Consider the following 15,747-nt stretch of genomic DNA (forward strand, 5'->3'; position numbering starts at 1 on the left):
TTTTAGTTTAACAAAACAGAGAAGTAGATTAAATCGGTCACAGGTGAGGAAATTTAAGACTTAGCGGAACAAAAGTAAGAGCATATGGATTATCAGACCAATTGTGTGATTGGATTGAAGAGTTCCTAGATAACAGAACGCAGCATGTCATTTTCAATGGAGGGAAGTCTTCCGAAGTAAGAGTGATTTCAGGTGTGCCACAGGGGAGTGTCGTAGAACGGCTGCTATTCACAATATACATAAATAACCTTGTGGATGACATCGGAAGTTCAATGAGGCTTTTTGCGGATTATGCTGCAACAATGGAAAATTGTACTGAAATGCAAGAGGATCTGCAACGAATTGACGCATGGTGCAGAGAATGGCAATTGAATCTCAATGTAGACAAGTGTAATGTGCTGCGAATACATAGAAAAAAAGATCCCTTATCATTTAGCAACAATATAGCAGGTCAGCAACTGGAAGCAGTTAATTCCATAAATTATCTGGGAGTTCGCATTAGGAGTGATTTAAAATGGAATGATATGTAAAGTTCATGGTCGGTAAACCAAATGTCGACTGAGATTCATTGGAAGAATTCTAAGAAAATGCAATCCGAAAACAGAGGAAGTAGGTTACAGTACGCTTGTTTACCCATTGCTTGAATACTGCTCAGCAGTGTGGGATTCGTACCAGATAGGGTTGATAGAAGAGATGGAGAAGATCCAACGGAGAGCAGCGCGCTTCGTTACAGGATCATTTAGTAATGGCGAAAGCGTTACGGAGATGACAGATAAGCTCCAGTGGAAGACTCTGCAGGAGAGACGCTCAGTAGCTCTGTACGGGCTTTTGTTGAAGTTTCGAGAACATACCTTCACCGAGGTCAAGCAGTATGTCGCTCCCTCCTACGTATATCTCGCGAAGAGACCATGAGGATGAAATCAGAGAAATTAGAGCCCACACAGAGGCATACCGACAATCTTTCTTTCCACGAACAATACGAGACTGGAATAGAAGCGAGAAGCTATAGAGGTACTCAAGGTACCCTCCGCCATACATCGTCGGGTGGCTTACGGAGTATGGATGCAGATGATGTTGATGTAGAACTTGAAACCCACAGAGTGGATGATAGGAAGAGTTTCTAATGTGACGAGGGATTTACTCAGTGGTCGCCACCCCAAGTTTCTGTGGAGGCACCGCTGACGAACCTCAGGAGGAGCGCTTCGAAACTGGTGTGGGTTCCCACGCAGCAGGTGCTGCCGGAGAACAGGCGTGGACGCCAGTAGCTGCCCGGCCAGGACAGCGCACGCACACAGACACACGATGCGTCGCTACGCCCGCTCCACACTGCTGCTTCTGCTGCTGTGTGCGGCTCATTTAACCAGATGCCTCGATTTGCGTGAGTACCACACCGGCTCCAGTAGCTCTTTTTCTGTACGTTCGCACACTATCACAATATTAGCTGAGAATGTATGTAGGCCCAGATGTAAGCCGCGCGGGGTAGCCGGGCGGTCTAGGGCGTCTTGTCACGATCCTCGTCGCTCCTCTCGTCGGAGGTTCGACATGACATGAGTGCGTGTCGTCCTTAGCGTAAGTTACTTTAAGTATAATAATGTTTAAGTATAGGGACCGATGATCTTAGCAGTTTGGTCCCATAAGACCTTATCACAAATTTCCAAATTTCCCAGATGTAAAACAACATGTTGCACCATGGTCTAGGCCATAGGCTCGTTCCCCCTTCTAAGCATCCAGCCATCTTTTTCTTGGTCTTCCTATGGATTTTGCACCCGAAGGTCTGAAATTTAAGGCTTGAATCTGCCATTTTTTGCAGATATTCCAGCCAGTTTTGACGATTATAATCGATCTCCTCATTTACAACATATATCCCGTTCTCTGCTCTAATGTCTTCGTTTCTTAGCCTGTCTAATCTTGTACAGACCTTAACTCCTTTAGTAATTTCGTTTCTACTCCTCGGAATCCACTTTCTTGCCTTTTAGTAACTGTCCAAGTTTCACTTCCAAATGGGAATATGTGGGTGACCATAACCATAAATCTTGAATTTTCTATCTTTTCTCACTTTATTTCTCAACGTTCTGTTGACTGTTCCGCATGTTGTTGTTGTTGTGGTCTTCAGTCCTGAGACTGGTTTGATGCAGCTCTCCATGCTACTCTATCCTGTGCAAGCTTCTTCATCTCCCAGTACCTACTGAAACCTACATCCTTCTGAATCTGCTTAGTGTATTCATCTCTTGGTCTCCTTCTACGATTTTTACCCTCCAATACTAAACTGGTGATCCCTTGATGCCTCAGAACATGTCCTACAACCGATCCCTTCTTCTGGTCAAGTTGTGCCACAAACGTCTCTTCTCCCCAATCCTATTCAATACTTCCTCGTTAGTTATGTGATCTATCCATCTGATCTTCAGCATTCTTCTGTAGCACCACATTTCGAAAGCTTCTATTCTCTTCTTGTCCAAACTATTTATCGTTCATGTCACATACATGGCTACACTCCATAAAAATACTTTCAGAAATAACTTCCTCACACTTAAATCAATACTCGATGTTAAGAAATTTCTCTTCTTCAGAAACACTTTCCTTGCCATTGCCAGTCTACATTTTATATCCTCTCTACTTCGACCATCATCAGTTATTTTGCTCCCCAAATAGCAAAACTCCTTTACTACTTTAGGTGTCTCATTTCCTAATCTAATTCCCTCAGCATCACCCGACTTAATTCGACTACATTCCATTATCCTCGTCTTGCTATTGTTGATGTTGATCTTATATCCTCCTTTCAAGACACTGTCCATTCCGTTCAACTGCTCTTCCAAGTCCTTTGCTGTCTCTGACAGAATTACAATGTCATCGGTGAACCTCAAAGTTTTTATTTCTTCTCCATGGATTTTAATACCTACTCCAAATTTTTCTTTTGTTTCCTTTATTGCTTGCTCAATATACAGATTGAATAACATCGGGGATAGGCTACAACCCTGTCTCACTCCCTTCCCAACCACTGCCTCCCTTTCATGCCCCTCGACTCTTATAACTGCCATCTGGTTTCTGTACAAATTGTAAATAGCCTTTCGCTCCCTGTATTTTACCCCTGCCATCTTTAGAATTTGAAAGAGAGTATTCCAGTCAGCATTGTCAAAAGCTTTCTCTAAGTCTACAAATGCTAGAAACGTAGGTTTGCCTTTCCTTAATCTTTCTTCTAAGATAAGTCGTAAGGTCAGTATTGCCTCACGTGTTCCAGTATTTCTACGGAATCCAAACTGATCTTCCCCGAGGTCGGCGTCTACTAGTTTTTCCACTCGTTACGCATATCATTTGATTTTTCTACAGTTGGTTGTCAATGTTCATTCTGGTAGCTCATAATATTTCCCTGGTAACTGAAGTACTACCTTGTTCAGTGGTTTTGTTTTCTATAACGTTCATAGAATTCAGTGGTTTTGTCCATTTGAAAGCCATCACTTCTGTTTTTGAAATGGATATTTCCTCACTGTATTCTATAGAAATTTGGTTCAGACTATAGATGGATCTTTGTAGCGAGGACGCGCTTTCCAGTACAGTAGCAAGATCGTCTACAAAAAGTACCGTGTTAAAAAAATATGCTTCCATATCTCAATCATTAATGTATAAGTGTAGGTGATGAGCTACGCCGTTCTCGGTCTCCTTCATTTGTCTGTATGTTTTCTGATATAGCATAGATAGTCTTCATTGTTTTCTCTGTACCTCTGCATAGGCTATCCATTGCCTTTATTATTTGTTGAGCATATCCTTTCTTGTGTAATATGTTTCACAAGATGTTACTATCTACATGGTCAAAGGCTTTTTCTAACTCCCTTCATATGACGTGTGTTTCTGCTACTGTACTCTCTCAGATTAATAGGAGGTGGAGTCTGTTGTATTTATCTACATCATTTGTAGATGGTATCTGTTCTCGAAAGAACAGATACCATGCAGCTTCTCTAGAATGAAATAATTAAATCGAAACCTTTAGCTGCCGACAGGTGTTGCTGATATACATCAAAGGGTACAGCTGAAAATGTGTGCTCCGGCCGGGACTCGAACCCGGGGTCTCCTGCTTACATTGTAGACGCTACATCCATCTGAGCCACCGAGGGCACAGAGGATAGTGCGACTGCAGGGACTTATACATTGCACGCTTCCCGTGAGACCCACATTCCGAACTGACCACAACCTACATTCATAGTGTTCCTAATAGATATTTGCCCATTCACTCATTACTAGCGCCATACTAAGCTGACGAGTCGCGTAAGAGTTCGGGCAAAGAGTGCGCATTCGCCCATAAGAAAGTCACTGACCCGAAAGAACAGATACCGTTGATGACCGTGCAGCTTCTCTAGAACGAAATTATAATTAAAACGAAACCCTTAGCTGACGACAGGTGTTGTTGGTATACATCAAAGGGGACAGCTGAAAATGTGTGTTTATTTTTACATAAAGTATATAGTTGGCAATTATTAGTATTATTATATGCTTTAACTTGCTGTAACTCTGCTTCACAAATTTTATGATGTAAAGTTGCGTCCTCGCTTAGTATTTAGCCATTAATGTGGAACTAATGGGTGGTTAAATTACGAAAGTGGACGGTAGGCAAAGAAGATTGAACACCCGCGATCTTGGTGATTTCTTTTCCAAAATAGTATGAAATTTCCCACTACAATACTCAATCGAAACACTCCAAAAAACGTCCTACATTATCACTTTTAGGCATTATCGGTGTTAATACCGTACTCCATCAGAGACATGAACTGAAACGCAGTTGCCTAACACGTAACCGTAATTATTCTCGGAGTAAAAATTCAAAAACAGCTTCACAGACCAGCCTCGTGGTATTTAGGGCAAGGTCTGTCGACTGTGAGAAACCGGTTAGTGGCCTCAGACATCCGCCGTGGCCGTGATGTAATCCAGCAGGCGAGAGCACGTGACGAGAACGACTACAGTGCTTGCCCACACTCCAAGCTTTTCTACAGGACACCTCGAAAAATTAAAAAAAAAATGTGGTTAATACTTCCGTATATTAGAGTTGAAGCACTGCACAGCACAGCACGATGCGTGAAACTGAGTACGATCTCTCGAGGAACTTGCATGTACTGCAAAAAAAGTTACACCGAAGAGAAGGATAACTGTCGTGTTGACCCAGTGTGTATGTACGACGTAGTCAAAGCAAGCAGGTTTCTCCAGAAATTGGTGAAAAACTGGACAGGTGCGGGCACAACGCTCAATTAACGAGTAAGAAACAAGACGCATAGTCCTGACGCTGAAGATACAATGTTTCTCGAGTGGCTGACAACTATCAACTCCAATCGATCAGCTGCAATGGACTGGGCATGGCCAACAGCATCTGCATCCTTACCATCCGTAGGGTTTAAGTATTGTGTTCACCTGACTTCGGACCTTATACTTGGAAACCTCCGCTGTAATCAGTGGTAAGGGACGAGCTAGTTGTCTTCAGAAACATCACAATAAAATATTCCGATAAGTAACATCTTTACATTATATGCCATGTGACTGAAATTCTGCAGATAATTCATTGTCTTCAAACATACGACAGTAAAGAAAAATTTTTAAAACGGTAAATTGTACCAAAAATTTTACTTTTAAAAATTCGTCAATGGGTACTGTAACATTATTTACTTGCAATCGGAGAGCACTCAATATTGGTTGGTGTAGACTTACCTACAATTATTTCCTCGGTGCATTAACGAAACAGTTCTGCGAAACCTCCAAAAATACAAATTAAAAAGCTCCAAATGTTTCAGTGTTTGATGCTCTTAGATTTGTATTAACAATTTTTGCAATAATGAAATAGAAAACTCTCAAAAATTAATCACGATTCAGCAAAACATAAAAAGCATAGCAGGCATGTTACTACGGTACATAAATGATGTTAAGGGTTACCGTTAACATTTGATCATCAACCTATTACGTAAATTCACATGCACTATAATAAAGGACACAACTTAACCTTGTTTACTGTAATAAATATTCACATTTATCTTATTAGCATCACCATTTTGAGAATATCTTCAGTCAGGAACATACTCACATTCTTTATCTGAGTCTTAGCCACAACATCCTGAGATTCGTACAAATCATCCCTGGAATGCACTTTTTTCCTTTACGAACACAGCATGCTTTATTCCTCCTGGTAGTGATGGTTTTCGCAGTTGCCACCGTCTACACGCTCACTTCCTGACAAAGCTGCCATTAACGAGGATTTGAAAAGAGAGCTCGATCTGCCATCTGTCGGTCTGTCGTGGAATTATGAGCTAATATGAATAAATCATACCATCATATCATACATAGAATAACTATGTCATCCACTGTCCCTCACCGTTCTTCTTCAATTATGTTTTCGATGGCTAGTGTAGGCATGTGCTTTTAGTGTAGGCATGAGTGTAGGCATGTGTGTAGGCATGTGTAGGCATGTGTTTTTGCCTAAGCGTATTACCTGATGAGTACTGTTTCAGTGCAGTTGACATACTGAATACACGTAACAGGAACGTAAGTGATGCTGAGAGTCACAATATCATAGCCGAGCAATTTGTCAAAAAGAGTTATACATCGACAAAAGATCACAAATGTAAGACGTAATGACAGCTTTAAATAAATAGAAAATTCTGCTGTCTGTCGGTTTAAGATGAAAACGAATCGTTGACATCAGAATCGTTAACAAAGATCAGCTGTGAATTTCATTCGAGATTTTGAATGACAGCATAACAGATCAGTGGTTTATACAGATCAGTGATTTATACCATTGCAAGTAGTTAAGGCTGCACACAGTATGAACGCTTTGAACTGGCTTCACCAATTACGAGGACAGGTCCGCATTTTTTCCGTTGTATCATGTTTTTCATGATACAACCGATGGATTCAAATGGTTCAAATGGCTCTCAGTACTATGGGACTTACCATCTGAGGTCATCAGTCCCCTTGAACTTAGAACTACTTAAACGTAACTAACCTAGAACATCACACACATCCATACCCGAGGCAGGATTCGAACCTTCGACCGTTGCAGCAGCGGGGTTCTGGACGGAAGCGCCTAGAACCGCTCGGTCACAGCAGCCGGCCAGATGGATTGCTATGTATGTTTGTGCATTTAATCCAAAAATCACTTTAGTTTTTCTTTCCATCACCTCAGATTTTTTTGTAAATCGCAATTTGTCGAAATTACTTTCACATAAAGAAGTCACGAATGTAAGATGTAGTGACATGTATAAATACATGGTAAATTCTACTATCTGTCAGCTTAAGATGAAAACTAATCGTTGACATCACAAGAACAGGCTGATTCCAGCACCTTCGTTACTAAACATTTTGTACATCTCAACTGTTAGTGTTGGCACAACCGTTCTTATGTATCCTCCTTGATCAAAAATGTCGGTGTCGGGGGATATTCGCTGAAAAGCAAAGATATAGCGGCCGAGCTGGCATAAAAAGGCAGTAAAAAACTACATATCCTTTTCTTAGATTTTTCGTTGAGTTGATGGTGTCAAGGAGAAAAGGGTATATAATATTGTTTGAGCTGCAAATGTATCTCGTGTATTTCGGTATAAAAATAGGAGACGAAAGCAAAAGTTGTTGGGCACCCGACAATGTTGACTATACGTGTGTTGAAGGACTGAGACAGTGGTGAAAGGGTGAACAACAAGCTTTCAGATGCTTTCAGATTTGGTGTTCCGATGGTCTGGTGAGAGCCACAAAATCACAGTGATGATTCACTGTTGTTCAACCGGTGTTCAAAGTTTCAGCGTAAAGAGTAAAAGAAACATCGTCTATCCAAACCTGCCATCTGCTTTGCATCCTGTTCCTCATGGTCCAGACGTATCACTGCCAATGCAACCAGAACATCTTCGTGAAACAGATGGTTTGGATATTGAATCAAGTGAAGAAACCCAAGATGACGAAAGGAGTACGAAGTTGGTAACTCCACACCACAACCGTTTACAATGACTGAACTCAAAGATTTTGTATGTGGCTTACATCTGATCAAAGAGGCTTCAAAACTGTAAGACATTCAACGTTCGTCTCTAGAGCTCTGACTGGGGACCACTCATCAATTCGTCGAAACGATGTATTAAAGTTGTCCTGTTCACAACGGAAGCAGATATACGTTAATACGCAAAGAGCAGTAAGTACACTTAAAAGAACGGTACGACAATTCGCAATTTATTTTCCGGAAAATTTAGTACGACGATCGTAAATGGATGACGAATGGTGATCTAGTGCTCCAAATGCCTCTCATCAAGTCACAAAATTTCCCCTTATACCTCCAAATATTAAATTACGCCTGATGAACAATTTTGTGAAAGCCTCACCTGAAAATGGTAAACGTTTCCAGTGTATTTGTAACAGATTTCCAGCCTGATCAACTGGGAAAGTAAAACAGGGTCTCTTTACCTCTCTAGACATTAAAAAACTTAGCAAAGATGGAATTTCTGAAAAAGAAATTAAAGATGCTGAAAATGAAGCGTGGGTCGCCTTCTAACAAAGTTTCTGGGCTACAAGAGGATCCGACTCTCAAGTCTGTTGTTCAGGCCATGCTGAGAAGTACCAAAATTGAGGCTGTCTCATGAGTTTGAAGGATCATTTCCTACGTTCATATCAGTACTATATTCCTGCAAATCTTGTATTGTTAGTCAAGAGTTGGGCGAGAGTTTCTGTCAAGATGTCAAAGAAACAGAAAAGTGTTGCGAAGTAAGGTGGAATACTACAACGCTGGCTGACTTTTGCTGTATGTTCACTGAGATGATCCTTGAAGAGAACTTGCACGGAAAAGCATGAAACAGGGCGCGTATGGTCCAAAGAGACGTCGACACAACGATTAAAATCGTGGGTTTCTTATTTTTATATTCTATTATTGTACTGTCTGTTATAAGGTGTAAAATAATACGTTTTAAACGAAACAAACCTATTTCACTCTGTCATTATGTCTCATATTTGTGATATTTTTCTACATATGCTACATTTGACTACTTGCAGTTTGCAAAAAAATTCTGACGTGTTGGAACAGAATTAAGGTCATTTTTGGGTTCAGCGCACCAGGATACGTAGGAATCAATCATCAGAAGTTTCAAAACATAACCATCGTAGGCTAGTGTTGTAAAATTCTTGTATATTATCTGCTATTGTAAAATTTTGAACGTTACTGTACTGGAACGAAGACGAATGAGCGCACTGCATAAATTGTAAAGAAGATCTCTGACTGTGTTCAGTTTTATCTAGGCAGCACTGGGGTATTCTTGTTTAAGGCATAGTAGCGAGCACTTGACGGTTTGATAAAATGAGATCTGTTTTTTGAGAATCTGGGAGAAGCTATGTGGACCACTTTATTACGGAAATGAAAACTAATCTGTGATAGAGAATGTCAAATCAAATACCTTTCAGCCGTTTAATTTCCAGTTTATTAGGATATCAATTTTGGCTATATTTTACGCCTTCTTCGGGCCCGATGACCAACGTGTAAGAAGAATCTAACCTCTGTCCTTGTAACAGATGGCGTAATATATCGCCTAAACTGTTAGCCCAGTAAAATAACATATTGAAAATTAGACTGCTGAAAGATATTTTGATTTTACACTCTGTACTGAAGAGCCGAGATGCCGTAACCATCTCTGAAAAGATAGCCATACAGAGACGTCGTTTGAATACTTTCTTGTTCTTTACATTGATGGAGAACATTTTGGAGGAATTTTAAATCTAATAAAGGCATGGGCCAAAATGAAATACTTGTCAGAAATGTTCATTGTAAAAAAACTTTGTCCCTCAGATAACTAGTAATTTCCATGACTAGTGAATTCGATGCTTCGTTCTTCGTTATATCCTAATTTCGAAATTTCTTGTGATGTCTGTAATTTTGTAATGGGTAATTTTAAAACTGTTAGTCTTCTTAATTCAACAGTCTCTTTGTCAATAATCAGAATATGATTTCTGAAGAGCCATTTTCTCAGAGTGAAATCCACCTCTATGACCCATACTAAAGTTGTGAAGATTTTGTATTGTATGCATTGCACCTTACGCCTCACGAACTCACAGATTGTTTCTGACAAACAAAAAAATTAGAGTAGGTTATTTATCTTTAGCTGCTGCGCCTGATGATTTGTATTTGCTTTGAAGAACGTCAGTAATCCACACACAAAAACCACATGCTGAGGAAGGGGAAGTCATTTTAATTTCAGGGCAGACCTCACAAAATGTACGTGAGCAAACAGTGTGATGTCAGCAGTGTGACCTATCAGTTGATTTTGCTTGGGTTTTAATAATCTATTTCGCTGCCCAAATAGCGAAACACTTTTACTATTTTTAGCGTTGTTGTTATTGGTCTTCAGTCCTGAGACTTGTTTGATGCAGCTCTCCATGCTATTCTATCCTGTGCTCGCTTCTTCATCTCCCAGTACCTGCTGCAGCCTACATCCTTCTGAATCTGCTTGGTGTATTAATCTCTTGCTCTCCCTCTACGATTTTTACCCTCCACGGTGCCCTCCAATACTAAATTGGTGATCCCTCGATGTCTCAGATAATGTCTTACCAACCGGTCTCTTCTTCTAGTCAAGTTGTGCCACAAGCTCCTCTTCTCCCCAATTCTATTCAATACCTCCTCATTAGTTATGTGATCTATCCATCTAATCTTCAATATTCTTCTGTAGCACCACATTTCGAAAGCTTCTATTCCCTTCTTGTCTATACTACTTATCGTCCACGTTTCACTTCCATAGATGGCTACCATCCATACAAATACTTTACGAAACGACTCCCTGTCATTTAAATCTATACACGATGTTAACAAATTTTTCTTCTTCAGAAACGCTTTCCTTTCCATTGCCAGGCTACATTTTATATCCTCTCTACTTCGACCATCATCAGTTATTTTGCTCCCCAAACAGCAAAACTCCCTTACTACTTTAAGTGTCTCATTTCCTAATCTAATTCACTCAGCATCACCCGACTAAATTCGACTACACTCCTATCCTCGTTTTGCTTTTATCGATGTTCATCTTATATCCTCCTTTCAAGACACTGTCCATTCCGTTCAACTGCTCTTCGTAATTCTTTGCTGTCTCTGAGAGAATTACAATGTCATCGGCGAACCTCAAAGTTTTTAATCTTCTCCATGGATTTTAAGACCTACTCCAAGTTTTTCTTTTGTTTCCTTTACTGGTGATTCAATATACAAATAGAATAACATCGGGAAGAGGCTACAACCCCGTCTCACACCCTTCTTAACCACTGCTGCCCTTTCATGCTCCTCGACTCTTATAACTGCCATCTGGTTTCTGTATAAATTGTAAACAGCCTTTCGCTCATTGTATTTTACCCCTGCCACCTTTAGAATTTGAAAGAGAGTATTCCAGTCAACATTGTCAAAAGCTTTCTCTAAGTCTACATATGCTAGAAACGTAGGTTTGCCTTTCCTTAATCTTTCTTCTAAGATAAGTCGTAAGGTCAGCATTGCCTCACGTGTTCCAACATTTATACGGAATCCAAACTGATCTTCCCCGAGGTCGGCTTCTACCAGTCTTTCCATTCGTCTGTAAAGAATTCGCGTTAGTATTTTGCAGTTGTGCCATATTAAACTTATATATATATATATATATATATATATATATATATATATATATATATATATATGTATCAGTAAGAATTACATTTTAAATTGCTATAATTTCCAGGTGGAGATGGCAGCTCTGACAATAATTTGTGGGTTGTGAATTGTCTATTTAAACCTGAAGACACTGCAAATTCTGGGGTTGGTGTCTGAATTAATTGAAAGAATCAGTGGTTGTTGAAAGTTTCAAAGGGAGCGTTAGCAACAATTGACTGAAACGCTGAAACGAGAGAAAGAATACAAGAGAAGACGAATGTGTTGTGTTAAAGGATGAAATACTGAAGATAACAGGTTATCAAATCGATAAAGCCCAATAGAAATCTTTGGATAACACTCGAGGTTTTGAATGTTACTAATGAAAGGAAATAAAATATGAAGACAGTAAGAGGAGGAAAAAAGGAAGAAATCCATCCAAAATATAAGTTCGACTGAAAATGGAAAATGCAAAGTACCAATTGCGAATGACTAAAGGAGAAGTGCAAAGCTACAGACGCTTGTATGACTATTGGAAAGATACCTGTCGGGTACTGAAAAATTAAAGACAGCTTTGGAGAAAAGAGAAAAAGCTGTATGAGTTCAAGAACTCAGATACAAACAAGTACTAAGAACGGAGGGGGCCTGAAAGGTGTAAAGAATTTTTAGAATAGCTATACAGTGCCCGCCAACTTGAAGATAATTTTGTGGAAATGGAAGAAGAGAAGGAAGCTATGACACTGCTATAAGAATTGGACACAGCAGTAAAAAATCTGCCTGTAAACAAGGCACTTGAAGTAGACGGCATCCCCTCAGAATTTCTGAGAGCTTTTCTAGAGTCACCCATCAAATATGCCACCCTGTACGCAAGATTTATGAGACGGAAGGAATTACATCCTATTTCACAAAGACAGCAAAGGACTTGGAAGAGCAGTTGAACGGAATGGGTAGTGTCTTGAAGGGAGGATATAAGATGAACATCAACAAAAGCAAAACGAGGATAATGGCATGTAGTCGAATAAAGTCGCGTGATGCTGAGTGAATTAGATTAGGAAATGAGACACTTAAAGTAGTAAAGGAGTTTGGCTATTTGGGGAGGATTTAAAATGTAGACTGCCAATGGCAAGGAAAGCGTTTGTGAAGAAGAGAAATTTGTTAACATCTAGTATATATTTAAGTGTCAGGGAGTCGTTTGTATGGAGTGTAGCCATGTATGGAAGTGAAACATGGACGATAAATAGTTTGGAAAAGAAGCGAATAGAAGCTTTCGAAATGTGGTGCTACAGAAGAATACTGAAGATTAGATAGGTAGATCATATAACTAATGAGGAGGTATTGAATAGAATGGGGGAGAAGAGGAGTTTGTGGCACAACTTGACTAGAAGAAGGGATCGGTAAGTAGGACATGTTCTAAGACATCAAGGGATCACCAGTTTAGTATTGGAGGGCAGCGTGGAGGCTAACAATCGTAGAGAGAGACAAAGAGATGAATACACGAAGCAGATTCAGAAGGATGTAGGTTGCAGTAAGTACTGGGAGTTGCAGTAAGTACTGGGAGAGTAAGACCACCACCACAACAATAACAACAACAGCTATCATATAATCGTTCTGAAAACTTTAAGTCTTTCCTGGTCCTTTCAAAATAAACTAATTCCTGGGAAGACTCTTAAACCAAATGTTAGCAATAGAATTGCCTAGTATATGAATTACATGCAAAATTAAATGAAAGCACTTTCCAATATAACAGTTTTAATTAGCACTTCTAATGATGAAATAACTTAATTCCTCCATATAACTATGCCACTGTCGATAGTAGAATATTCGACGTGCCCTATGTGAAAAAATATGAAATTAAATCTATCAAACAAGTATCTGACTTTTAGATTACAGAAAGAATGTTATTCCCTATTGGTAATGTTAGTTGCTAAAAAGGTATGAGAATACACGTACCAGCTATAATTTCTTTTCGTCATTCCAGTCAGTGATCGCAAAGAAACTGTTGCTGGACTATTGATTTCGGTGCGGATTGAACATTTTTAGATCTGAATAAAGGAAGCGCCATGTTATTCTAATAGGATCAGGCCAAGGTGACGTGGTCATAAGATACGAACAAAGTTAGCTTGTGGAATACTATAGGGCATACCAGACCACTGTGCACAGAGAATTACAATGTGAACGGCGTTCTTCTGTGATTAATTTGTGTTATTATTTTGCTGCCATGACGTGACTTAATGGGTTGAAAAACTCAAGTCCACTAGAATACGCCTACCTTGGAATTGAGATTATTACATATTTCTTGAAGATATATGGTATTTCGTCCGTACGATATACCCATCAGAAAGGTGGAACTGTTTTATCGTGCTTAGTTCTGTCAGGTCTTGCAGTGCTTGGCCAAATTCTTCTCACAATGTCATGTGTTTTGTTTTATGTTCTTCAAATTCCTCTTCCGCTTCCATACTGTCTTCGCGTTCCTTCACTTTGCGTAGCACTCTTTATATTCATTCCACCTTTCTATCTTTTCTTTACGTGGTATTGGTTCGCCATTCAAGCTCTTGTTATTCATACAGCTGTTTCTCTTTTCTCTAATGATTTCTTAGTATTCGTATTCATGGTATCTATCTTGCCTATACTTTATGCCTTTGCGTTTGTTCTATAGCCATTCTTGCCTTACCATTGTGGCTCAGTAAATAGTGGGAGTGGTAAATAGAGTCAAACTGAGAAACGCTGAAAATTGATTGCGACAGTTTCTGCCAACGTCACTTGACAAAATAAAAATGCAAATGTTGCTTTACAAAAGGAGATAGTATACCTTACACTAAGTATCCTCTTTGGGAGAACTTAATTAACACATTGCATGTTGCCTCACTGAAAATGAGTACACACAATTAATCAGGAAATCTATAGCTACTTAATACACAACTACACGTCAGAAGTCAGGAATACTAGCTCTAAACGAAAGCATCAAGTGCACAGAAATCTCCCAAAAGCTTAAATTGATTCAGCAGTCGAAATGCAGCTTAGCAAAGCCGAGTCCACACTTTGTGGAGTACAGTGACAGGAAAAACGGTCTAGTATGTGCAGAAAATTTAGATCACAGGCTAAATGATATATAAACACTCCCAAGGGAGCTAGTTTAACACACAACACTCCAAGACAGAAGTGCAATTCAGGACAGCAGAGTTGGACTTGCAGTGACACTGCCCGTGAGAGAATCATACACAGGAATGATCCAATTTCTGGGGCACAATTAAGGAGAATCACAACCCAAGCACATGATCAATTTTCAAGCGGAAGACCACCAATACATCTCTCTCTCTCTCTCTCTCTCTCTCTCTCTCTCTCTCTCTCTCTCTCTCTCTCACTCACTCTCTCTCACTCTACCTCCCTCCCACCCTCCATCTCCAACTCCCTCTAACTGTGTCTCTTTCCCTCAGTTGCCACTGTCTTCCCTCCTTGCTTCCTTCCTTGCTGGCTCTCCGACTACCTTCTTCCAGTTGCCCAGTGAGCATGCACCAGACTGCATGGTCTGCCGGACGGCACTAGGAACAACCCCTCCAGTCCAAAACAGAACAGCTTGTGGCAGTCATTCGCCGCCAACGGAATGAAGCCCACCGCCCCAGTTCTTGCCGCCCAGTCCCGACTGTTCCATCCAGCTCATCCGCAGGACAATCCAAAACCCGTCTGGCTCGTGTGCTGGTACCCTCCAGTCCTGCACCGACGGCCCTCATCTTAGCGGTGGCGCTGTCTACCGGTCGCTTGAGCTGGCAGCGCCTTCTGAGTGGACGCGGCACCACATTGTACTATACGCCCAGCAAGTGGGTGGAAATTAAACCTTCTGTAATTCACAGCACACCATTTTGCTTTTAATGGCATTAATAATTTTTAAGTGGTTCGTGGTGTGGATTCCTCTAGCCATGTCCTAGTTCATGAACCACGGGCAATGTATGAGTGGCCAAGTAAGTGGTCCCGACAGTTTGGATACCAGTTACTTTGGAATAAGGCTGGGCATCTCGGACATATTCTGAGTTGTGGTCACCTTTGTGCTCATACGGCAAAGACTACCAAATCCACCGGTTAGTCCCTCAACCGTTAGGGGTAAAACACAATGGGACTCGGGGCAAGTAAGGCTAGCAACCTGCTTCCCTGGTACTTTAAAT

The 15,747-nt window shown here is 40.4% G+C and overlaps 1 protein-coding gene across 1 annotated transcript in view; it reads left to right on the top strand.

Moving 5' to 3' along the window:
* Window positions 1-1,266: 1,266 nt before the first annotated feature.
* The window catches only part of LOC126337053 (protein takeout-like), an 80,317-nt gene continuing 65,836 nt past the window's right edge, over window positions 1,267-15,747 (top strand). Inside the window, exon 1 of the mRNA XM_050001380.1 lies at window positions 1,267-1,378. Coding sequence (XP_049857337.1) covers window positions 1,303-1,378 — 76 coding nt within the window. The 5' untranslated portion in view covers window positions 1,267-1,302. The remainder of the gene's footprint in view (window positions 1,379-15,747) is intronic.

This window comes from Schistocerca gregaria, chromosome 2 (assembly GCF_023897955.1).
Source record: "Schistocerca gregaria isolate iqSchGreg1 chromosome 2, iqSchGreg1.2, whole genome shotgun sequence".
Classification (NCBI taxonomy): Eukaryota; Metazoa; Arthropoda; class Insecta; order Orthoptera; family Acrididae; genus Schistocerca; species Schistocerca gregaria.